General features: G+C 35.9%; 5 protein-coding genes across 7 annotated transcripts; 4 read left to right on the top strand and 1 right to left on the bottom strand.

Annotated features, from left to right (window-relative positions):
- Positions 1-582: 582 nt before the first annotated feature.
- LOC125214208 (iridoid oxidase) lies at positions 583-3,712 on the top strand. Of its 3 annotated transcripts, none has more exons than XM_048115133.1 (3): positions 583-740; positions 1,441-2,359; positions 2,888-3,712. In XM_048115133.1, exons 2-3 carry the CDS (start codon positions 1,448-1,450, stop codon positions 3,503-3,505), a joined length of 1,530 nt encoding a protein of 509 aa, XP_047971090.1. In that variant the 5' UTR covers positions 583-740; positions 1,441-1,447; the 3' UTR covers positions 3,506-3,712. The 3 variants fall into 3 exon arrangements, with proteins under 3 accessions (XP_047971090.1, XP_047971098.1, XP_047971106.1); XM_048115141.1 differs by having other exon boundaries at positions 1,395-2,359; XM_048115149.1 differs by having other exon boundaries at positions 1,392-2,359.
- An 8,360-nt stretch (positions 3,713-12,072) lies between these two features.
- Positions 12,073-14,442, top strand: LOC125221280 (AT-hook motif nuclear-localized protein 7-like). Its single transcript, XM_048123406.1, has 5 exons — positions 12,073-12,660; positions 12,951-13,018; positions 13,097-13,228; positions 13,719-13,880; positions 13,967-14,442. The coding sequence occupies exons 1-5, from the start codon at positions 12,282-12,284 to the stop codon at positions 14,282-14,284; spliced, it is 1,059 nt and encodes a 352-aa protein (XP_047979363.1). The 5' UTR covers positions 12,073-12,281; the 3' UTR covers positions 14,285-14,442.
- A 44-nt stretch (positions 14,443-14,486) lies between these two features.
- Positions 14,487-15,823, bottom strand: LOC125221290. Its single transcript, XM_048123413.1, has 5 exons — positions 15,496-15,823; positions 15,348-15,429; positions 15,183-15,255; positions 14,945-15,115; positions 14,487-14,869 (listed from the first exon to the last, which is right to left on the bottom strand). The coding sequence occupies exons 1-5, from the start codon at positions 15,746-15,748 to the stop codon at positions 14,615-14,617; spliced, it is 834 nt and encodes a 277-aa protein (XP_047979370.1). The 5' UTR covers positions 15,749-15,823; the 3' UTR covers positions 14,487-14,614.
- A 2,565-nt stretch (positions 15,824-18,388) lies between these two features.
- Positions 18,389-20,778, top strand: LOC125221266 (glucomannan 4-beta-mannosyltransferase 9-like). Its single transcript, XM_048123393.1, has 9 exons — positions 18,389-18,681; positions 18,770-18,868; positions 18,950-19,202; positions 19,308-19,418; positions 19,500-19,636; positions 19,714-19,827; positions 19,922-20,121; positions 20,218-20,412; positions 20,494-20,778. The coding sequence occupies exons 1-9, from the start codon at positions 18,394-18,396 to the stop codon at positions 20,654-20,656; spliced, it is 1,560 nt and encodes a 519-aa protein (XP_047979350.1). The 5' UTR covers positions 18,389-18,393; the 3' UTR covers positions 20,657-20,778.
- A 3,200-nt stretch (positions 20,779-23,978) lies between these two features.
- LOC125221274 (UPF0481 protein At3g47200) lies at positions 23,979-25,764 on the top strand. Its single transcript, XM_048123399.1, has one exon. It carries the CDS (start codon positions 24,166-24,168, stop codon positions 25,495-25,497), a length of 1,332 nt encoding a protein of 443 aa, XP_047979356.1. The 5' UTR covers positions 23,979-24,165; the 3' UTR covers positions 25,498-25,764.
- Positions 25,765-26,051: the final 287 nt, after the last annotated feature.

Below are 26,051 nucleotides of genomic sequence, written 5' to 3'. Positions count from 1 at the left end.
TCGATTGAAAAAATTAGTGCAATGTTGGTCCTACATTTAAGTACTTAATTTTATAAAATATGAGTCATAATGAGTTAGTGGAATATGAGGTCCACTATTAAAAATAATAAAAAGTGAAATGTTAGAAATTTTTTAGGATAGAAGAAAATGAAAATATGTGACAAATTTTTATAGAGAAATGGAATATACACATTTATTATTAACCGATGTTATACTGTTCGAAAAGAACAAAGTGGCCGATAGTTAGTTCTTAGTGATATCGTGTGGGCTCTATGCAATCGTAACATATGAAATTTTTGTACGAATATTTTAAACAATTAGTACATAAAACCAAGTTTAAAATGATCCGATAGATATTCCTCACTGGCTTTTTGCATCCTGCAGCAGGACCTTATATTACTAGTATTTTAATATATCACATATTCTCGTATATTATTTTGATGTGGACATTTATTAATCAGGGAGGAAACCAATAAGATAGAACAATAATTGGGGGTCTGATGAAAATGATATTCTTGATTAAGTATTTTGAGAAGTACTAAATGCGTACTCAGATTTATATATGTCACAGCCACACCAAATTATTCCTTATCACACTCACTCACACACACTACTTTCAGAGAGAAATAGAGAGATTCAGAACTAATTATAGAATTATACTAGATTCAACTACTACTTCTGTGCGCTCATCAAGCTGTGTGAAAGGAAGAAAAATTTCAAATACTATTCGAATTTAACAGGTATCTTTATGACATACTTACATTTCATTACAATAGATCATAGTATAAAACTATGCTATGCATGTGTAATTTAGTGCTATTCATCCCCTATACTTATATATGAGACATGGAATTAGGTGTATAAGTACTTTGACTATGAGTTTGTGAAGCGCACATATAGTTACTATCTCTGTCAAAATTATCTCTTGAAATCGCCTTTTTCTTCTTTCTTTTTTTTTAATTAAAGATTGCGGGGCTTGATTGTTAGCTACATACTTTTACACAAAAAAGTACTAGTAAAATTTGATTGCTTGGATGTCGCATGTGGAACTACATACTCAGATCTTCAATATTACATTATTGATGAACTTCTCTATCAAAATTAATACTCCCTCCGTTAGAAATGACACGTTTTCCTTTTTAGGTTGTCCCATTAAAAATGAAACGTTTTTTAAAATAGAAATAACTTTATCTCTATTTTTCCCTCTCTCTTATCTTACTCTCTCTTCTTTGACTCACAAAACAACACTACATAAAATCATGTGTCGAAAAGTAAACGTTTCATATTTATTGGGACGGAGGAGTACTTTTTTTATTGCACTGTTGAATAGATTGATTAATTTAAATACTTAGTACTATGTTGTTTTGATTATTCGGATGTAAATTACGAAGCAGGTACAAAATAAAAATATTGAACAAAATAATTGCAAATTTGATATAGAGTGAAAATGGACTACGAGATAGCTGGAATTGTTGTAGCCCTTCTCCTGTGGGCAGCATGGGCCGTATCGACGGAGCGGCGCCACCGCCGGCTGGAAGAGCTAGGGCGCCTCCCACCCGGGCCACGCCCGTGGCCCGTGGTGGGAAACATGTTCCAGCTGGCGGGGAGCGCGTCCGCCCCCCACCGATCCTTCGCAGAATTAGCCAGCAAGCACGGCGCCGTGATGACCCTCCGGCTAGGGTCCATGACGACGGTGGTGATCTCCTCCGACGAGGCCGCGCGCGCCATGTTCAAGCAGCACGACGCCGTGCTTGCGGGCCGCAAGATCTACGAGTCCATGAAGGGCGACGTCGCCAACGAGGGCTCCCTCATCACCGCCCAGTACGGCCCCCACTGGCGGACGCTCCGCCGCCTCTGCACGGCGGAGTTCTTCGCCGCCGGCCCCCTCGACGCAATGCGCGGCGTCAGGGGAAGGTGCGTCCACCAGATGGTGCAGTGCGTCAGGGATTCCGCCGCCGCCGGAGCAGAGGCCGACGTCGGGAGGTTCTTCTTCGTGATGGCGTTCAACCTGATCGGAAACCTGATGTTCTCGAAGGATGTGTTGGATTCGGGGTCGGAGAGAGGGGCGAAGTTCTTCTACCACACGGGGAAGACGATGGAGTTCGCTGCGAAGCCGAATATGGCGGATTACTTTCCGGTGCTGAGGTGGGCGGACCCGCAGAGGATAAGGAGGCGGACGCAGTTTCATGTGAAACGGGCGTTCGATGTGGCTGGAGAGTTCTTGAGAGAGAGGATGAGCGAAAGAGACCAAGTTGTGGAGAAGAAGAAAGATTACTTGGATGTGCTTTTGGAATACAGAGGTGACGGCGTTGAAGGGCCTGCCGTCTTCTCTTCAACCATCATCAACGTCATCGTCTTTGTAAGTTCTTCCGATTGCTCTTTATTTGGTGAATTTATGTTTATAAACGTGAAAACTTTGAATTATGAAAATAATTTCTTTTGTAAAATTAAAAGAAAATCTACACACAAATAGCCAAATAAATCATGAAAAATAGTCAAATTTGAATTTTCATATAGTATTTTTTTAAGTTGCAATTATATATAGGCGATGACACATAACAACGTCGTTTCATTTACCAAGAAATGATGGTGGGATAAATGTGAAATTTTGTTTTCATCATTGATTGCGGGTTTCACTGAAAAAAATGATGTATGCGTTACTTAATTGTGAAATTCTAAAACTTGGTGATTTAGAAAAGTATTGGACAAACCAGAATTTGACTATTTTAGTGATTTATTTGGTAATTTGTCCAATAATAAATATAGGCGAAAAGACTTTTGGAATAACATTTCAGTGGTTCGGACGTTGGCTAGTGTGTCCATGCCAATTATAATTGTAGGTACCGTTTCTCTCCATGCTAACATATATTCGAATATGTGTTTGCAGGAGATGTTCACTGCAGGGACCGACACGACCACTAGCACGCTAGAGTGGGCGATGGCAGAGCTCCTCCACAACCCGGACGCCCTCCAAAAAGTCCAGACAGAGCTCCGAACTGTAATCGGGCCAGGAGAAAAGGTAGAAGAAGAAAAGCTAGAAGAGCTCCCATACCTAAAAGCTGTAATCAAAGAAACCCTAAGATTGCATCCACCACTCCCCTTCCTAGTCCCCCACAAAGCCATGGAGTCATGCAAATTGCTAGGGTTTCACATTCCCAAAGAAACCCAAATCCTGGTCAACACTTGGGCCATCGGGAGAGACCCCAAAAAGTGGAAGGATCCTCATGAGTTCAAGCCGGAGAGGTTCATGGATCCCAACAAGGCGCCGGACTACAAGGGCCACCACTACGAGTTCATACCCTTCGGCTCCGGGCGGCGGATGTGCCCGGCGTTGCCACTCGCCGCGCGGGTGCTGCCGCTGGCCTTGGGGTCGGTGCTGCACTCCTTTGATTGGGTGTTGGGTGGCGGAGTTAAGGCGGCGGAGATGGATATGAGCGAGAGGATGGGAATCACGCTGAGGAAAGCTGTGCCGTTGAGGGCTATACCCATTCCATATTCCAAATAAAAATCAGCATGCTCATTTCTAATAGAGACGTGTGTTAATTTGAATGTTGATTTAGACCGATCGAGGTTGATATGAAATTGGTTGTTGCTTGTTAGGATTGGTGGGGAAATAAAATCTTGTATCGACTTCCTTGTATATAAATATATGTTTGGAATTGTTCACGTAGATGTTTACGTTTCTTAAATAAAAAAGAGAGTTAACTAGAAATTTGTAAGTGCATTTTGTTAAACATGGGTCGAAGGACTCGGAATATTGGAAGCGAACGTTGAATAGTGTAATCAACTGATGGTTTTGTAGTACTAGTATTTCCTATTAGTACGTTCTTCATTACATACAATTGTCTTATAGCTAGCCTCCTTGTAAAACTATATATACTAATATTACTGATAATAAAAAATACAATCATTTTATTCCTAATTAATTGTTTTTCTGTTATTGATCAAATAAGATAATTTATCCTAAAAAACTAAATATGTTACGAGAAACATGTCATTTAATCCATAAACTCCATATCAATTGCTTTCACAATGACCCCTCTTAAAGGCCAAAATCCTCGTTGATCACAGAGTCTTTAGGATCGCTGGTAACAACCACGTTGGTCACGACAAATTCTTTGTCCGGCCACCACTCTGAGTCAGATCCACACGTATTCGTTGGTCAAGGCGAATTCTTTCCCCGACCACCACTCCGAGTCGTTTATGTTCTCAATGAAAGCACAAATATTACAAACTCAATAGGAGAACTCATCTCATCCAATAACTAGCCTATTAGGAAAAAGAACTCATTTAGTCTATAAACCTCATACCAACTGCTCTTGTAACCAATGTGGGACATTGAGTCTTTAACAATGGTAACATCTTGATTGATTCTTGATCTTTCAACATTTTCCATTGACTTATCTTTATTTTAACAAGTATTAACAGCAAGTGTACGAGGCTAGTTTAGTAATAACAAGTAAAAAGTATCATGTCCATGTGCAGTGGCGGAGCCAGAAATTTACCGATGGGGGGCCCAAATTTCTAATTGAAAATTGTCGAGACCCGATGAAGAATAGCCGCATAAGCAATAGGGGATCGTTGAGAGGATGAGATACATAGTGAAAATAATTAAAATATAGACAATAAAAACTAGTATAAATATATTTAAAGACAAAGTCAATGTGATTTAATTTACTAAGTATTTTCTTAAATTATGAATATATTAGTGTGTGAAATTCATTACATAAAATTACTAGCAGTGAGAAAATCAACCAAACCTATAAATGAAAGTTAAAGATGCAAGTATTATATGTATTTATATATTTATGGGATAATAAAATATTTTTATTCATAGATTAAAATTACAATTTAAATTTTGAAATGATAGATATGTAACCTATAAATGAAAGTTAAAGATGCAAGTATTATATGTATTTATATATTTATGGGATAATAAAATATTTTTATTCATAGATTAAAATTACAATTTAAATTTTGAAATGATAGATATGTAAAATAAAGAAACAAAAATCTGCGCCCCTAGAGATGTCGAACTAAGTATCTTTCGGATGGAGGCTGGGCTTGAAACCAGCTAAGCTAGAAATACACTTGAAATGTACTGTATACATATATTATATATACATAAAGTTTAAATGGCTGAGGGCCCAAGGGACCCCTAGACCCAGCGTGGCTCCGCCCGTGTCCATGTGGAGTATAGTACCAAGATCTAAGTACTATAACTCAATCTCAATCACTAGTTAGACAACCAAAGAGGGATCGAGTTCTACATCAAAATGGCAAATAAAAATAAAAATAAAAGAAAAGAAGGAACAAAAACACTATCAAATGGAAGGAAGCAGAATCCTATGGATTCTATGCCAATTTGTGGTCAATCAACTGCTTTACATGCTTTAAATTATCCGGTATTTTACTTACCTGCTTCAAACTATCCATTTTTTTTATTTACTCGCTTTAAACTATCTTTTCTCATTCTCTATCCCGGTATTGCGATCAATTTTCACTTCCGGATTTACAATCTTCATTACTTCCTAATGTGAATCAAATTGTAGTCTTTATTGTATTATTTTAACACACTTTTTTAGGTGAAAAAAAAACTCATTTTGATATATTATACTCCCTCCGTTCTATAATAGTAGAGACATTTCTTTTCAGCACGGAGATTAAGAAAAAGTTGTGTTAGGTGAGTTAAGTAAATGAAGAATAAAGTAGGAAATGAAAAAGGTAGAGAGATGTAGAGAGAATAAAGTAAGAGAGAGTAAAGTAGGTGGGAAGAAATGTGTTGACTTTTACCAAAAAAGGAAATGACTCTACTACTATGGAACGTACCAAAATGGCAAAATGACTTTACTACTATGGAACGGAGGGAGTAGAATAAAAGACCAAGCTCTAGGAGAGAGCAGAGAAAGAATAAAAGGTCTGAATCTAAGCAGTAATCAGCTCAACAAGATTAATATCAAATGCTTCTGAAAGGCCACCATTGCATACATCTTCGAAAGAGCTTCGCATGGATACCTCGCACGTCTCAATCGAAGTCCTATAGTAGAAGATAACGTTGTTTTACGAAGACTGCACATTGTAGTGAAAAAACGCGCCACCGGACGATTTGGGGGCATGTCATGAGTCAGAAAAACACCCAACTGGGTGTTTTCTGAGCAAAAAAACGCCTGGCCGAGCAAATGTGTCTGAGCCTGTTTTTAAGTCCTGACTATTTGAAGAGGCTGACTTAGAAGCTAATGATGGTTAGCGAAAGCGTGTTCTAAAAAATAATGAAGAAAATCCTCGGTCCAGGAAATCCGCTAGACACTGGGTCTAGGAACTCAGAGAACCTTGAGCTACCTGTCGTGGGGCACACAATCACTCCCTTAACTCCCTCTTCAAAACCCTCAACCCGCTTTAATTAAGAAAACTAGTACGTGGAAGTAGGGATCGAATCCACAGAGATGAATGCACAAGTAAACATGTTCAAAGACTCGGGAACTATTTTTTGTTGGCTGTTGCCACGCAATTTTGGCGTTGAGCTTTAATTCCTAGACTTGGTAATTGAAATATTCTACTCTAACAACTAGATCTAGGCAGAAACATAAAAACATGCATATTAATCGAAATAGAGCGAGACAATTACTAGATCGAACGAACAATTTCCTAAATTAACCTAGACCTGGGAAAGCAACTAAATGTGGGGACCATTTTCTGAAAAGGTAGAGTACGATTGAAAAGCTGCAAAATAACTAACCAAAGGACTAACTAACAGCGACATCATCTTCTCCAACATTTATCATGAAACAACCAGTTAAAACAGAGCAAGAACGAAGATCAAAGCAAAGTAGACGGAATTAAACCAATAGAAATGAAGAACAACTCGAACTAAAGCAGATCTACGTCTACTAGACGAGGTAAAACAAGAATGCAGAATTTAAACAACGAAATCAAGCGAAAACAAGCAGATCCATTCACGGGACGCTTAATCCACTCCGGATCCAAGCCATCCACAACAACCAAACATCATTTCCATCTCCAATCCTCACAAGTTTACGTAGATTCAACCGATCAACAACAGATTTCTTGAAAACAACTCCAAACTCAGATCAACCAACAATAATCAGCAAATCAAACCCAAAACAACACGATAAGATAAACGAAACAAAAGCAGTGATATTCATAGCAAAATACGAAGTATCCAACGATAGTAACAGACAAGGCTGAGCCTCGAACAACGAGGGCTCGGAGAGTACCAAAAGTAGACAGAAAAATAAAGACAATTGTTTCTTCGCCTCCGTAGAGACGGTGTTGCATCCAAACTTCCGATGAAATGAGAACTCCCCTACGATTTCCCCTAAGTGTGTGAGTGTGTAGAAAAAGTAGAAAACTAAGCTAGGAGCTGGAAAAGTGATGATTCATGTTGATTGCTTGCTCCTTTTTATCATTCTTCTTCCCTTTTGCCATCATTCACTTTGTTTCTTTATTTCAATATTAGATTTAATTTTATAAAATTAAATTTTAAACTTCAATTTTTAAATATCAATCAATTTTTTTAATTAAAACTATTAATTTATGGAAACTATAAATATTGATTAAAACTATTAATTTTTGTTATTTAATATAATATTCAGCTGAATTGAAGAAGTACAGATTAATCATGATGGAAAAATAAGAGCTATTCTATTTAGCCTTCGTTCGATTGTTATAATTGCTTGTGATTAAATATTATGAAGTTGACTAAAAAGTTGATACTACTAAAAATTTGATATAGGAGAATTTTTTGTTGAAATTTTCTAGTTAATTTTGATTGTTTTCAAATTAATAAACGAAAATTATATTAGTCTTACATTAGATGCATATTTGTTTCGAAATAAACCGTGTTATATATCTACTTATGATTAAAACTATTAAATATTGATTAAAACTAAGGCGTTGTCGTACCTTATTGATTAAATATTAGACACTATTAAATATTGATTAAAAGTATTAATTTGTTATTTAATAGTAATTTTAATAATTAAAAAATTTATTGATATTTAAAAATCAAAATTTAAAATTTAATTTTATAAAATTAATTCTAATATTGAAATAAAGAAACAAAGTGAAAGATCAAAAATGGAAGAAGAATAATAATTTTGAAATAATATCAAATTTAGTATATCACTGAAATAATATCAGATTTAAAATGTAAAAAGACCAAATTGCACAAACCCTCCAAAAGGGTATTTTCGTCACGAAACAGTGAAAAAAGACCATTTTCGAGATAAACGTTTAGTCCAGAGTTGTCTGGGGATATTTTGAAAGTCCAGGGTTCTTTGGCGAGATAAACGCATAGTCCATGGACTATTTTTGTAGTTCACTCTTAAAAAAATGTACTTCTCCATTCTCACCTAAATGAAGTATTTTCTATTCGAACGGTCGCTGATAGGACAAAGTGTTACAAAAATAGTAAATCATAAGTTTTGTTAATTAGAATAAGATAAGTTTTGTTAATTAGAATAAGATATAAAAATAAATAAAAATGTGCGATGGAGTGAGTTATGATAGCAATGTATATACTAAGAAATAATTAAAGAAAATATACCCTAATGAATAATTATATAAATCATAAATTTTGACTTCCAAATCACAGTGAGTAATGATTGGAAATCAAATTCATGAGCATCCACTATAGTGTCGACATTTCAATAGCCTAGTCCTAGGACATCCCAAAAACACTTCAACTCATGCCATGTTACTAGGACATCCCATTACATTTGTCACATCACTAGGGCATCCCACTGCACAATAATAGCCTAACACTAGGACTAGCTGAAGCCCTAGCCAATAAAACAAATTGAAAAATATGATTAATTCATTTTAATTGTTGGTGTTTATCAAATATAAAAAAAAATGAAGTGCAATGAATTGTAATATTGAGTACAAATAAAATAAATAAATAAATAAAAAATCGGGACGTTCGTGCTCTTGTCCGTGCAATAGCGAACAAGAAGTATGACGTCCGGTTTCGGGCGTGGACAAGAGCTCGTCCTACGTCTGGACGTCCTACCTCTTGTCCGCTATTGTGGACGGACAATCCCCATGGACTAATCGTTAGTCCTCCCTCTTGTCCGCTATTGCATATGCTCAAATTCTTTGATGAACCAATTATCATTAACTTCTTATTAAACATCTAAAAATAGAAAACTAATGAAGTTGGAAATTAAAATAGAAAACACAAACGAAAGTGTTCAAATGCCTCCATCTTGATTCAAACTCGCGAATCCAAATTACTCTAATTCAAATCACACGAGCTATGTTGCTCGACATCTGGGACTCGCAACAAATCCACCCACATCAGCCACACAAATAAAATGATATATCATTCGTAGAATAGAAGTAAATTAAACATAACTAAATATTCATAATTTGCTCGAGAAATAGGGAGTAATAAGAAATTTGCACTGCTATTATATTAAACAAAATTCAAAAAATTAAAGTTTTTCATGTATAAATGGGCCAAAAAAAACTGAAAATCTAGCCCAAATTTATGAAAATATGACAATAGCCCACTTACATTAGTATGAAATGGCCCAGACAAAACAAATGACAAGTCCAATAACTAATAATATTGAAATTGGCCCAACACATTATTCTCCCAAATTTGATTAACATTTAATATATCTGTCCAAAAAAATACAATTACACATCAGCCTAAATAAATTAATATTGGCTCAAACACTCTACTCACAAATCCACCAAAAACGTTTAGTTCTATTACTATGCAATTAATTTAATTGTAATTTGCAGCTATAAAATTAATTAGAGTTTACATGAATTAAAATTATTAATGTAGTTAGGTATTTTTAAGTTTATTTTATATAGCATATTAATTATAAATAGATTTTTCTTCATTCATCTCCACCTCCCAAAACCGGCACCGTCTCACACAAACTTTGGAAAGATCCACCTTACTCAGCCGATCTTTAGCTTCGACGAATGGATCGTCTATCTGTGCAAACCCTACTTTATTTATTTATCTTTTTTTTTTGGTAAAGAAAACCCTAATTTATTCTTTCTTCATTTAACCACAAAACACCACTACCTAAAAACTCATGTCCAAAAGAAATGTGTCACAATCTAGATATTTTATTAGAATTCTATATCCAGATAATTTTACTAAAAGTATTGAGATATTGTAATATTTAAAGTTAAACAATTTTCCCTTCGTCCTAAAAAATAGACAAACTTATAAATATCACGAGTTTTAATATCAATTGGTAAAATAAGAGTGAGATGAAAAAAATAAAAAAGAGAAATGAAAAAAGTAGTTGAAATAGTAAAGTGGATTATGAGGTCCACATTATTAGTGGTGTTTAATTAGTTAAAAACTTTTCATATATAAACTTGGTCTAATTTTGGAAGTAGTGCCAAAATGGTTAGTTCTAACCTATACATTTTAGGGATGGAGAAAAGTATTATTTAAATTTAGATAATAGTATCAAGATATTTGTACAATAAAATATGTAAATATTTCTAATACAAAAATCAAGTTTATTTTGAGTAAACTACATTTTGACCATTATTTTTAAATAATCTGCTATTTCATTTACACGCTTCAAACTATTCATATTTAATTTACTCACTTCAAATTATCCTTTAGGTACAAGTAAATGTTGGCCGATTCTCCGTCCTACAATAAAAGTCTTGTTTTATCATTTTTATCCTTCCACATTAAAAGTCATACTTTACTTTTTCATAAATAGTAAATATGTCTCACATTTCACCAACTTATTTCACTCACATTTTATTATAAACTATATAAGTGAGACTGTCTTTCACTAACTTATTCAATTAATTTTTTTATACATTATTTAAAACTCTTGTCATAACTAAATAGGACTCATGCGGGACATGGAGTACTATTTAATTTTTCTAGTGAATGTACGTGTAAGTTAATCAATAAAATGGGCCTTAATCGATTTCTATTTTCTAATGCTTTATTCAATGTAAAAGGATAACGTAACATTTTACAACGGTTCATCTCCTTATACTATGATAATTGATAGGTATAAATCCATAAATTTATTTAATACGGGTACACACATATGTCACGTGTTGGGAACGGGTCTAGTGTGGAACATGTTGAGTTGCATTTTATATGAACTTTTTTCTAAAGTTAAAATTTTTGAATTTTAAATTTTTTTGTTTTAGTTCAAACTATCCGTTCTTTTGTTTAATCGCTTCAAATTATCCGTTATTTTTGTTTATTCTGCTTCAAACTATCCGTTTGTTATTTACTCGTTTCAAACTATCCGTTATTTTTATTTACTCTCTTCAAACTATCCGTTTTTTGTTTACTCACTTCAAACTATCCGTTGCCCAACGGACTCAAATCTTACTATTAATTTTATTTGGACGATCAAATACACTTATCAAACTATATTACAATTAGTAGTAGAAGATTTGGAAATTATAAATTTATTAAACGTTGAAAAATTTGCAAATAAATTGTCAGTAAAAACATTATGAATCGAACCTCATACAATACTCAAATGCTACAAAATGACGTGATTTGGGATTTCAAACTAGAACATTAACCGGTGATTTAAAGTCCAAATTTATCCGATGTTAAATTCCGGGATGCTTGAGATAATATTTTCAAGCAAACATTTATTTAGGTACTACTACTTCAATATTTCGCGAACAAAATTAAATAAAACAAAAGATCCGAAAATTATATACACCCTTAAAACATTAATGAATTTGCATATATAATCCCTTACCCAAAAATAATAAATCCCTTATAATTAAACAAAAATGATTAAAGTAATATGCCAACATATCACCAGGGATTTTGATTTCGAAATTAATTCGACAAATAATCCCAAGAATATGTTCCCAAAAAATGGATCTCCGTATTAATTTAATTCCTTATCCTTATTCTAATGCGAAATAATACCAACCGTAAATTAGCAAAACAAAATTAAACGAATATAAATAATTCCGAATTATCACTAAATATACTTTACTGTATCGTAATCTCCACAATAGCAAACAAATCTCACCAATTATTTAAGAATTCATAATTATGTAAAAAAAAAGAAAAGAATAATACCCTCTCCGGTTTGCACACCAAACTTGCAGACAAAATTGATTTATAATTTTGTGTATTTAAGAGCTGTAGAAATTGAAATGAAGAAGAAATAAATTCTTGGTTGAAACATTGTGGCGCCATTTGTTTCCACCTACTAATCTTTCAAAAAAATCAAATATTTTCCTCCTCCTCTCGCTACAAAGCTAGTTGAAAACGAAGATTTATGGAGGTAGACAGAGAGAGCACGGACTCCGGCTTTGATTCGCCACCGCTGAGTGGTGGCGGCGGCGGTGGAATGGTTTCTGAGGTGGTGGTAGGTGTGGAGAAGAGCGCGGCGGTGGTGAATATGGGCGGAGGTGGCGCCGCCGTTTTGGGTGGTGGAAATAGCGATTTAGCGACGGGGAAGAAGAAGAGAGGGAGGCCTAGAAAGTTTGACGCCGATGGCAACTTGAATCCGGCGTATATCAAATCCCCGACGGCGATGAAGGCCGCTTCCGGCTTTACTATATCAACGCCAAGGTCGTTTGACAACTCCTCCGCCTCCAAAAGAGGCCGCGGTAAACACTCAGCTACCGGAAACTGGCAAATTTATGCGTCTTTAGGTGAGTTTTGTTTCATTTTTTCTACTTTTACATATTGACGATTTTCTCAAAGATTTCATTTTTGATTCTATGTTGACTTTATTTTTCCTTTTTTATTTCACATTTCTGCTTACCTCACTCTTTTGTGGTTTGATAAGGGGAAAACTAATTGCTACTGCGATTTCAGATTAACATTCTCTAAATCTTAACTCAGAAGTCAATGCTTGAGGATTTCATAGTCTTCCCCCAAAATTAGGGATAATGCAATTTCAGAACTAGGGTTCTGAAATGTATTGTGTTGCATTTTTCAGGTGAACTGTTTGCAAACACGGCAGGAGTGGATTTTACGCCGCATGTTGTGACTGCACATACAGGAGAGGCAAATGACAATCGATGTTGATTCTCAGACAGAATCTTTGTTGTAAAAGTTTAACTAAGAATTAAGTATATTTTGCAGGATGTTGCTGGGAAGATACTCACCTTTGCTCAGAAGGGTGACAGAGGGGTCTGTGTTCTTTCTGCTAATGGATCTGTCTCCAATGTTACGCTTCGCCAGCCTGGTATGTCGGGCGGGCTACTCACATATGAGGTATAACGCTCGCTCCTTGTCCACCTCAAGACTACTTGTTGTTTGGTGTTTGTGCTCTACTATAGTTAGAAATTATGTTTGTTTATTGGTTGAAGAAAAGGGGAAACATTCTTCGTGTTCCATACTAAGAATCGAGAAAGTTTTTCGAGCATGAATTGATTCGTATGTCATTGATTAAAGATAAGGTTTGCTTGTTCTTGTCATATAACTGATGGGATCTTCATGTTCTTATCTAAACAAAATTTATGTCTTCTTGATGTTAGAGAAACTCTATTATAGAGTTATGTTTGTGCTTTTTGTGAATCATGCTTGATATACACACAGAAGTTGCTGATGCATGTTTTTGTGGTGGATTTGGTATCTGATTAAGGTTCCATTAGCCCTCGAATGGGCATGTTTTATACGATGCATTTAATAGCCAACCGATTCTTTCATTTTTGTCGAAAACATGGCGTGTAAAGTATAACCTTGAAACTTTGAACTGATGCAGGGGCGTTTTGAGATTTTAACTCTAAGGGGATCATACACAGTTTCTGATAATGGTGGAATGAAAAGCCGATCTGGTGGATTAACCGTTTCACTAGCTAGCCCTAATGGTCGCGTAATAGGTGGTGGCGTTGCAGGTCTGCTCATGGCAGCTAGTCCAATCCAGGTCCTCACTTTTCCCCCTTGATCTCAATACATCCATATAAGTTTCTTCTTAGTTCATTAAATGACATCAAAATACATACACATCAGATTGTTGTTGGGAGCTTCGTGCCAAACGGTTTCAAGATGCAGAAACAAAAGCAGCAGCGCGAGCCAAGAGTTGCTCCTTCAGTCCAGTTCCCTCTGGCCACCACAGTGACTGCAGCGACACCAATATCACAGGCTCCACCACTGACAAACATCTTTCCCAACCCGGCACCACATTACCCGGGAGAGGCCAACAACAGCTTAAGCAACAAAGAGCACCCAAATTCCGCGTCTACTGACAACACCGCTGATTGGAATGGCTCTGATCACAAAGGCTCGTACCCTGACATTAACATTTCCGTATCTGTCGAGGAGCACTGATCGAATGCAGTCACTGTTTCAGTTGGTGTTTCGGATGCAGTTAGCTCTAGCCTCTTATGTTCTTAGTCATCGCTAGAAATCACCAGATATTTTTCTCTCTTTACTTTTTTGTCCATGACTCTGTTTCTCTATAAAATTATGTTTACTTAATTATCTCAGTTTATTAGTCTCACAATCAACAAAAGCTTTAAAAAGGAGCCCAGAAACATAACTTCATAGATATATAAAGCAAATACTCATCAACATGAAAAGGATTCTTCATACTGCCATACATTTTTAGTTCAAAAGCAATTTTATTATAAACATAGGCATCCATCACATCCAAGCATTTCACTTAGCAGAAGATTCCGCAACAGAATCTTCAACAACCTTGCCGTGGCGGCGAACAACCTTGCTGTAGAAGTCCCAGTTGGGGTGGGACGGCGTTATCGCCCGCTGTCCCAACGGATGATCCTTGACGTACGCAGTAACATCAGCTGCATCTGCAACAGCGTCAAGATATTTCCGCAGCTCGCCATTCGGACCCAAATATGCATCAGCCCTGTCGTGCTTCTTGTACGGCTGCGGGAATATGGCCGTGTTGGGCTGCAAATACATTTCGATTAAAGCTATTTTTTCGATATAATTTGAAATCTCGATTGAAAAAAAGTTGTTAGTTACCGGATTGAGAAGGGATACATGAGGTTCATCATCAATCAACAGAGTGTTTGAAGCAGAGTATTTCCCTTTGCAGATTCTACTTCCCCACACATCTTTCAATTCTTTCAGAAACAGTGGCTTCTCCCCTTTGTTGAGGCAGTAAAATCCAGACTCTTTGCACTCTTCTTGTGCCTAAAAAGAAAATCAATAAATTGTTATAATCATTTTTTGTGATGCAAAGTTGGTCTGCATTACTTACCCAAACGAATAGCAACTTGTTTCGGTTAGCACTCCCACCAGTAATATTGGTCAAGACACCTTCTATGTTATGCCTGAGCAATCATGCATTCAAATTCATAAAAAATTTTCATAAAATAACTAAATATGAATGGAAAAGAAAGAAATAAATGGAGATCAGAATTACTCTCTTGCAGAAGACCACAGCGCAACCTCAAAGCGTTCAAAGCAGAACTTGAGAAAATCAGTGCAAAATGGCCTCTTAAAAACTGTGACATGAAAACAAAAAATCAAGAAAAAAAACCAAGAAATTAAAGAAAAGCGAGGATGAATACCGAGAAATTTGCCATAAACAACATCGGGGCGAAGGCCTCGAACAGAGGCCTTATCCTTGAGGTGAACTCTGCTAACAAGGAGGCCGCCTAGGCAGAGGATGAGGAGCTTCTTTTGCGGGCCGAGGCTGAGTTTGTCCAGGGACAGGCCGAGCCCGAGATCGGTTTCGGGCTCAGAGTCATCTTCGTAGTCACTGCTCTCATCGTCGGAGGCCACCAGAATTTTCTTCCTTGGATCGGATGATTTAGCAGACATTTTGTTTTTTCTCTTTTGGAATTTGGCAAGTTTAGAGGAAGTTATATAGAGTGTGGGAGAATTCAGAGGGTCTACGGTTTGTTCTTTTTTCTTTTTCAGTTTTGCTTTATTTTATGTTAATACGATGACTGATGGAATTTTGCTAATTGATTGGACGAAAAAACCGATTGATTTTTTATTCGATTTCGGTATCATATTCATATATTTGTATAAATATAGAAGATGGGAAAGAAAGAGGAATCATGTCGTACAAAATTTGTTGAGCGTTTCTGACTATGATAACCGTTCTTGTTTCCGGAGAAGATCATTGGAAAATTACGTAACAAAATTATAAGTATGTTGAAATCAAATATATTGAGTTGGTTAGAATTGTTATTAATCTTGATATGTGACACCAATTGGTTATGAGTTTTGAAACATGTTAGGGTTTGTAGGGGTTTTTTTGGGTGATCTTGCGATTTTTGGTGTTTTTTTCAGAATTGAGAAAGTCATGGGATTTGTTCAGTCACCCTCAGAAGAATTAATTAAAGGGAAGATTCGTTTAATTCTCCTATTAAAATTGTAAATCATTCCAAAAAATTTATTCGATTCAGTTAAAGCACTTCTTTACTTTTGTTTGGTTTATTTACTTTGGACTAGTACTACTACTACTACTTAGTTACTAGTACTGTTTTATTTTCTTTTACTGTTTGTGATTAATTATACCCAAAGCTGCAAAGACTAAAGATCCGTTCATATCCTTATAACTATAGTAAGATCAAACTCGCTCTTTCAACTTAAATTTAGAATTAAACATATTATGATATACCTAAGAGAATATTGATTTATCTTTTTAATTATGCCTTTCGTATGTTGGATTGCTAAATTAATTAGTCCATCTATTTCTCAATCAACTGTTTTGCAAGATCGCGACAAGCAATTAATTTGTTAAGGAGACTTTGCTTTATCAGTCTAAAGTTGTTTCCAAATAATTAAAGTGTATTGCTCCTATGGTTTTGTCTTTTCAAATTATCCTACACTCCGTGATTGTCCATAGTCCATACAATCACCAAGGACATATAAAAGCATAATTTATTTCGTTTACTTTCAAAGTCTTTAATAACTATATAATTATATTGCATCTTATGAGTACTGTGCAAAGAAGTTGGGTGTTTATTTGGCGATGACAAAGAAGAACTAGTAACTATAAACAATTATAAGTTACAACAACTGAAATCTCGAATTCGAATAGTTACTATAATTTCATTCTCTTATTTCAAATATTATAATTTTTTTTAAAATTTTTTACATGGATGGTAGATTATTGGGCTTAACTTAAGATGTCAAAACCCAAATAATAATTATATAAATTTTAAAATAGAGTAGCTGACTATATAAAAACTAGATTTTGTATTAGTTTAGGAGGGAATTAGTTAAATGGAGTATATTATGATGAATTAATAATTATAATAGTAGTCTTGCGCAAGTCCAACAAGAAAATACAATTGATTTAATGAAATTTTGGGGCCTACGGTTTGTTTTTTCTTTTTCTGTTTTGCTTTGTTAATGTGATGGCTGTTGGAAATTGGAATTGCGAGATCTTTTCCGTACGATGTAGTGGACGCAAAGGCGAAGGCAGCTTCCACGATTTTTCTTCGCAAGGACTAAAAAAATTCGATATTATCGGATCAATTTTGATTTAATTCTATATAAAATGAATGAAGTATTTAAAGGTAATTAGTTGGAATATTAGTAGTTTGTGATGCCACTTTTATTCGTGAGGTGTCTTGAAATAACATTAGGGGAATGATGGTGCAGTTTAATTGGTCCCTAAATTATATTGTAGCTTGAAGTTATCATACATACATTATTGGCACATGTGGACTCAATTTCTTAATACGGAAGCTTCACTCATATAACTGCCACATGTGTACTCATTTTTACATACCCCTACATATACTACTATACTCATAAACATTAATTCACAATATTTTTATAACTCGTAGTAAAACATAATTTACAAAATTCCAAATAGTAGGCTCGCTCATTATTGTACTGGTACATGACATACTTGAAGTTGCAAGGAAGGGTGAAAAATGGTGATCTTTTAATTATTGTTCTAGGTAGAATGTGAACGTCAAGTCTTTTATGAAATTTTATATATATTTGAATTCAAAATTCAAACATAAAGATGTAGCATAGGATAAAATTAATACTCCAACGAAGCATAAGCACACAAACCAATTAAGTTGGAGAACGATGATTAATCCAAATAGCAATAGTAGAGTATAAAATTTCTAAACATATATGCAAACATGTTTTCTTCTCTTTTCCTATCCCATAAGTTATGAGTCGATATGCATTGAATAATGCATTCCAATTCCAACATAGCCTAACATTTTCACAGATCAGAAAAAAAAAATAAAAATCGAGTTGGATAATTAGCAAACTGATCTTATTTCTTGACTTGTGGTGGAAAAGTCGAAGCTAGTGTTTTCTGACAACACCCACAATTTTATGCGTCATTCAAAAGATAAAATAAACACATAGTAGTAGTATATCCTTCCACATTTCGCAACATAACCCCTACTTATAGTTATATATACCCTTCTCCACATTTCTATTTTCATGTCCACTTCTTCCTTCTCACTCACTACTAAATCAATATGGACTCGAGTGGGCAATATGATCATGCCACACCACAAATTCTTGGCCAAATCAAGACTCCCTTCATCGTGGCTACACTTAGATTTAGTGTGTTTTTGTGCTTGGCGATGTCCATCATGCTGCTGGTGGACAAAGTGTACATGGCCATCGTCGTTAGTTTCGTGAAGGTGTTTGGCCGGAAGGCCAACAAGCAATACAAATGGGAGGCACTACATGATGATGCTGAGCTCGGAAACACCAACTACCCTATGGTTCTTGTCCAAATTCCCATGTACAATGAAAGAGAGGTCTCTTCGCATCCTCATTCAACATTTAACATTCATGATTATTAATCTATTATTATGGTGTGCATGATTTTGATGTTATTTTGAACAGGTGTATCAGCTCTCAATCGGAGCTGCATGCGGCCTATCGTGGCCGTCCAATCGGATTATAGTTCAAGTTCTTGATGACTCAACTGATCCCATCATTAAAGTAATTTTTTTTTATTTATAAATCTTGATTATTACCTTGTATTTGGCCTCATTATATTAGTGTACATGTTTTGTTATATAGAAAATGGTGCAAATGGAATGCGAGAGGTGGGCAAGTAAAGGGATAAATATAAAGTATGAAATTAGAGAAAACAGAAAGGGGTATAAAGCAGGTGCACTAAGAGAGGGAATGAAGCACGCGTACGTGAAGAAATGCGACTTTGTAGCAATATTCGATGCAGATTTTCAGCCAGACTCCGATTTTCTTTGGAGAAGCGTCCCTTTTCTCATTCATAATCCTCAGCTTGCCCTCGTTCAGGCTCGCTGGAATTTTGGTACTTATAATCCCTCTACATTTTCTATTTAACAAATGTAATCTTCACAAACTTAATATCTTTTGTTGCATTTTAATTTCTTGGTTATTTATTTATCTATTTCAGTGAATGCTGATGAATGCTTGATGACGAGAATGCAAGAAATGTCGCTGGACTATCACTTCACCGTGGAGCAAGAAGCTGGCTCATCGACATATGCATTTTTTGGCTTTAATGGTGATCATGCATATCTTTATAAAAAATCCCTTTTAAATTTATTAGTACTATCTTAGTAACTGTAATGAATATGTGTGGTAGGAACTGCTGGTGTGTGGAGGATTGCAGCCCTGGATGAGGCCGGAGGGTGGCAGGAACGGACAACGGTGGAGGATATGGATTTGGCCGTGAGGGCTACCCTCAAAGGATGGAAATTTTTGTACCTTGGCTCAATAAAGGTATTTGCATATATATTCTCCTAATATGAAATTGAGATTTTTGATATAAGTGAAGAATGTAAGTGTTTTAATTTTAGGTGAAAAATGAGCTGCCTAGCACATATAAAGCGTACCGAAATCAACAACATAGGTGGTCCTGTGGCCCTGCCAATCTCTTTAGGAAAATGGTTGTGGAGATTTTGAGAAATAAGGTTTGCTCTCTTAAGTATACATGTTAAACAAGTGTGACAATGATAGTATATATATTGATTAATCTCTTGTGTTGGTTGGTTGGTGCATGTGCAGAAAGTGTGTTTGTGGAAGAAGGTGTATGTGATATATAGCTTCTTCTTCGTGAGGAAGATCGTGGCGCATACTGTGACGTTCGTGCTTTATTGTGTTGTACTACCGGCTACAGCACTAGTTCCTCAAGTCGAGATTCCAAGATGGGGAGCAATTTATATACCTTCCATAATCACCTTGCTTAATGCAGTTGGAACACCAAGGTAGGTAGCTAGCTATATTTAACATGAGACGCCCTCATTTTACAATGTTGCATTCTCTATTTCATCATATCATATATTTACAACTTACTTATGTAGGTCGTTTCATTTGGTGATATTTTGGATCCTATTTGAGAATGTAATGTCACTGAATCGCACAAAAGCAAGCTTGATGGGGTTATTGGAGGTAGGGAGAGTGAATGAATGGGTTGTTACTGACAAATTAGGGGATGCCCACAAGTTCAAATCTGCTGCCAAAACATTCAAGACCATGAATTTTTTGATTGCCCAAAGGTACACAATAGTAATATTTAGAATTTTAATTTCAATTATGCACATAATTCTCAAAATGTAATTGTGAATTGTTGGTAACAGGTTCCACCTATTGGAGCTAGTGACGGGAGCTTATCTCTTATTATGTGGATATTACGGCGTCGTATTTGGGAAAAACCAATATTTCGTGGTGTACCTCTTTGCTCAAGCAATGGCCTTCTTTGTCGTGGGATTTGGTTATGTTGGCACATTTGTATCCTCTTAGCTTGCCTTTCTATTTATTTATTCTTATCCTTTCCACATGCTTTTTATTTCTTTGTTATACATTCACGTACAAACAAATACACTCAGTTACAATAATGTATTGCAAATCTCTTTCACCCTTTATTATCTATTTTAGCCACTCTAAAGTGAATCTTCATCGCATGGCATGACCGCATAACAAAACAAAAATCTCAATTAGAGGTATTGTAAAATGTAGTGTGTGTTGACTGTTGATCTATATGTATCTGCGAGATTGAAAAAATTCCAAACGTCGTCCAATTAAAATAAATACTAATAGTATATTTGTTTGTGTATATAAGTGACGTGGCCTTCTATTTATTTATTGCGAGAAAAATAATGGAATTTATATCGTACAATATTAAATACTGATTCGGAAAATGTGAACATTTAAACAAAAATAAACTGAGTGTTAAGTTTACTAATAGCTACGCTGGGTAATAAGGAAGTCAAATTTGGCGATAATCTCAATTCTCACAACTGATTTCACATCATAGGTTTTATCAACAAAAGTTAAGGCAGTTTTCAAGCTCCCTCCTTTAATTAACTCCAATTTATTTTGGACCACCTTTGCGGTAAATATAAATTTTTGTAGGGGACTCTATACCAATTTGGGCTTAAGTTGTTTTTAGGGCCCATTATGCAGATGCCCTAAACGGCCGAAATAATTTTCTCCTTATAATATGGGGGTAAGCTGTTTTTAGATATTGACTCTCAAGCATCAAATGTTTTTAAAGGAATCATAATTTAAATTAATATGAGTATCATAACTTAACAAGATTAACCTTAGACATTCAAACGATCAATACCCTCTATTGTTAATATAATTATTTTGTTGGTTGGTAGAAGTATAGACGTATAGTGAATAAGAGAAGGGAGTTTTTCTTTACAATATAAGACTTCTTTTACATGTAATCTGTACTCTATGATCAGTGAAATACAGGAAGCTTATATTGAAAAGAAAGACTCTATAAGAATATGTACTATTTATTTTTTATTTCAAAGCTTATATTGAAATTAAGTTTATTACGTATATCTAGCGCGTATGTAGTTCACGACTCTGCCATTTTACCATTAATTAAGTCCAGTGTTTGAAACCCATAAGGGCCCTAAATCTTACAGATTTTTTTTCTAGTTTTACAATGTTAAGTTTTTCCATATTTATTGTCTGTTTTAGATTCACAAAGTTCCTTTAATTTAGTTTTATTATTAGTTTTGTTCCATAAAATTCTAATAGATGGATAAATGTATCCTATAGATATTATATTAGTAAAATCAATATTAAAGTTATGTCACCCATATTATTCATCTTTCTTGTAGACCCCACCTAGGTTATATTAGTTTTGGCGACGACGAACGAAAAATATTTCATAACCATGAAGAGTAAGTTGGGCCCTCCAACAACAAAATTTAGGCTTCGCAATCGAAACCAACAGTACCAGCGCGGCAGCGCTTGGTTGAATCATTAAATTGGGTGTAACTATTTTTCACTACACCATTCCAATTTCTAAAAATGCGTATTTTTAGTTATGCAATGCGATAATTCAAAAATAGAACGAAAAAAATTGACCCATTCATAAGACAGATTTCCAGGCCCATCTAGAGAATTTTGGCGAAGATGATTATAATGGAAGGCAATAATATAATTATTTTTTGAATAATGTCTTAATGAGTAACATCATTGTATTCATATTCAATGATAAAAGAGGAGAAATTATTGAGTGTGTAAGCCCCCATTATAACCTTCATCACCAACTAATCTATAGCACTCTCTCTTTAGTTCCTGAAAAGTATGAACAATTTCTTTTTTAGTTGTCTCTGAAAAGTATGAACATTCTAATTTTCAAAAGTCTTTTCTTTCTAAAGAGGTGGAACTCATTATCCACTAACAATACTTTAATTACGTTTTCTCTCTATCTCTCTTACTTTACCAACTATGCATCTGTACATAACTAAATGTTCATACTTTTCAAAGACGGATGGAGTAATAATAACTGAAAAATACACCAACGGATCGTAACGCAGTTAGCAGTACGGAGAATACTTTCGATCTTAACCGCAAACCCGATCGAACAAGATTAGTTGAATTCCTTAAAAAGACGGATTTAGTATGCATGTGGCCAAAAAAAAATAAAAGAAAAAAAGTAACTGAAAAATAGGGGTCGGAATTCGGTCAGTTCGGTTCCGACCGAACCGATTAGTCGGTTAACCGACTCCCATTTTTTCCGAAATTCTGAACCGAAACCGAACCCTTTGTCGGTTCGGTTCCTCAAGGAAACCGATCGGTTCGGTCTTCGGTTCCAACGAAGGAACTGAACTCAAGTGCAATATAATACATTAAGTAATAAGTCGTGAAATCAAAATGACAAAAACCATGATTCCATTCCATCATCAAAAACCAAAATTCCAACAAAGTTTACAAAACTAAGTCCAAAACCAATATAAAACCAACATCATTCATCAAACTAATTTTTACTTTTCTAAAACAATAATAATAAAACTAAAATATTTAGAAAATAACGGTTATTCGGTTCTAACCTTTCGATTCTCGGTTAGAACCAAAACCGAGATTAGCTTAAACTTAATAACCGAAACCGAACCTTAACTTTATCTTTTCGATTCTCGGTTAACCGAAAACCAAAAAAATAAGATATGGTTCTCGGTTAACTAAGAATCGAGAACCGTTTCCCCAGGCCTACTTAAAAAATTACTTTATCTCACTTATAATAGACGGGTTGTCAGCCACCTTAGAGACATGGACATATGGCAACACCTAAGTGGTTGTCTATTTAAATATACTTTTCATTCAAATTTTTTTATTGCAATTTTTCCGTATGTCTTCCATCCAAGTTCCAATATCATAAACACACAAACTAAAATTTCCTTTCAATTATATGAATGTCTAGTAATTTCATACTATAAAATTTAAAATATAAAATGATTTATATAATGTATTTTGTATATTACATTTTTAAATATATTTAAATCAATTACCATAAATTTTATATATATTAATTTAAATAGGTTGGTTTAGGATTACTGAAAGTAAAAATTACAGAGAATTAGTATTAGTAAAGAAGTTGAATTATACGGATGAATATTGTGTAAGCACGAAAGTGCCTCTATCTTGATCATACCGCAGGTGGCGTAATAATCTCATGCCATCTCACGAACTTGTTATTAATTATACGTCAACTGTCATTACTCTATATGACAATGACCCAAATCCTATGCCCTCAAAAATTTATATACTCGATCCATCCTCTTCTTCTGTCCAATCTAAAATTAATACAGAAGAAAATAATGACAAATCTAGAATTAATGCAGAAGGAAAAATGACAAGAAAATAATAATAAAATAATCTGAATTTATTTTCCCACGCCTTTTCCTCTACCACTCCATCATCATCTCCCAACTAATCCACTTCCCATTTCCATGAAATTAATACTCAGCTGAAACATTTCAAAATTCATATTGACTAATCTCGCCGCCATGGCCGACGAATCGAACGCCGGCGACTCGCACACCGTCGGAATCTGGCAAGTCAACAAGGACCGATTAGCTTCGATGCAGCAACGAATCGCCAACATGCCGCGCATCCTGAGCGGCTCCGCCGGGAAAAGCTCCTGCTCCATCTTCAAGGTGCCGCAGAGCTTCATCGACATCAACGGCCGCTGCTACTTCCCCTACATCGTCTCCGTCGGCCCCTACCACCACGGCGATTCCCGCCTCCTCATGATCGAGGAGCACAAGTGGCGCTTCCTCGGCGCTCTGCTCAAGCGCCGCCGCTTAAATCTCGAGGATTTGCTCCGAGCCGTGCAGCCGCTCGAAGCGAGAGCCAGAGAGTGCTACTCCACCGATATCCACTTCTCCGTCGACGAATTCATCGAGATTTTGGCCGTCGACGGCTGCTTCGTGATTGAATTGTTCCGGAAATTCGGCGGAATCGTCGCGTTTCAAGCCGATGATCCGTTGCTGTCGTTGTCGTGGATTTACTCCTTTCTTCTTAGGGATTTGATTCGCCTCGAGAATCAGATCCCCTTTTTCGTGCTACAGTGTTTATTCGATCTAACCGAACCGCCCGGGGAGGAACCCGGTCCATCTCTCCAAACTCTAGCACTCCGGTTTTTCAGTAATATCCTACAGAGATCTGACGAAACCGTCGAGAAATTCGGTAACCTCAACGGAAAACACATCCTGGATCTCCTCCGATCGAGCTTCATCCCAACCGATTACGAGGAGCCGCGGGAGAGGAAGTTCACGAGCACGCACGTGATCCACTGCATCTCGAAGCTCCGGCGCTCGGGGATCCGGCTGAAGGCGGTGGAGGACGATAGTTTCTTGGTGGTCCGATTCCGGGGCGGCGCGATCGAGATGCCGAAGATCGCGGTGGATGACTTCATGTACTCGTTCCTATTAAACTGCGTGGCGTACGAGCAGTGCTACCGATGCTGCTCGAAGCACATGACGACTTACGCGACTCTGTTGGACTGCCTGATCAACACGGCCAAGGATGTGGAGTATCTCATCGATAAGAACATCGTGGAGAATTACTTCGGCACCGATGCTGAATTGGCGCGATTCATCAACAACCTTGGCAAGGACGTCTCGTTCGACATCGACCTCTGCTACCTCGCGGATCTGTTCAACGAGGTCAACCATTACTACGACAATCACTGGCACGTGCAGTGGGCGAGCTTCAAGTATACCTATTTCAACACGCCGTGGTCCTTCATCTCCGCCCTGGCCGCTCTCGTCTTGCTCATTCTCACCATCGCTCAGACCTATTTCACCGTCGTATCCTATGTTCGCCCGCCCAACTAGTTCACTACCCTTCATGTTTGTTATAGTACTGCCACATTTTGTTTCTATTTTTGGAGATTTTTCATCTCCTTTGTGATTCTTTTATTGGACAAACAACATACTCCATTTATTAAATGATTATGGAAATCTGTATAGATTATTAAAATGTGTATAATCAAATATTTGAATTCATGCTCATGCATGTATATGCAATGATCCGATCCAACATTCATAGGAATCATGTCCTTTTCTACACTGCATAAAAAGTAAAGATTACATAATTCAAGAGGGTAAAACATTTTTAACCTCGTATACATAAAACATCATTATGTGCCACGTAGAAAGTGGAAAAGAATACACAAACTAATTAGAAAGATCAACTATTAATCGCACATGAATTTTGACTTGGGTTGATGATGATAAATATTAGTACTTGTGTAATAATTGCTGTCTGCTGCAGTCACACCTGCCTAACTTGATTTATTTTTAATACAAAAACGAGTTTCAGAATACAATTTATACTCTCATTTCAATTCAACGAACTAGATATGTAATTCTAGATTTCTAGTGCGGGT

The sequence above is a fragment of the Salvia hispanica genome, chromosome 1 (assembly GCF_023119035.1).
Source record: "Salvia hispanica cultivar TCC Black 2014 chromosome 1, UniMelb_Shisp_WGS_1.0, whole genome shotgun sequence".
In the NCBI taxonomy this organism is placed as follows: Eukaryota; Viridiplantae; Streptophyta; class Magnoliopsida; order Lamiales; family Lamiaceae; genus Salvia; species Salvia hispanica.
The sequence above is the reverse complement of the archived record's forward strand: the minus strand, read 5'-3'. Positions and strand labels throughout refer to the sequence as shown.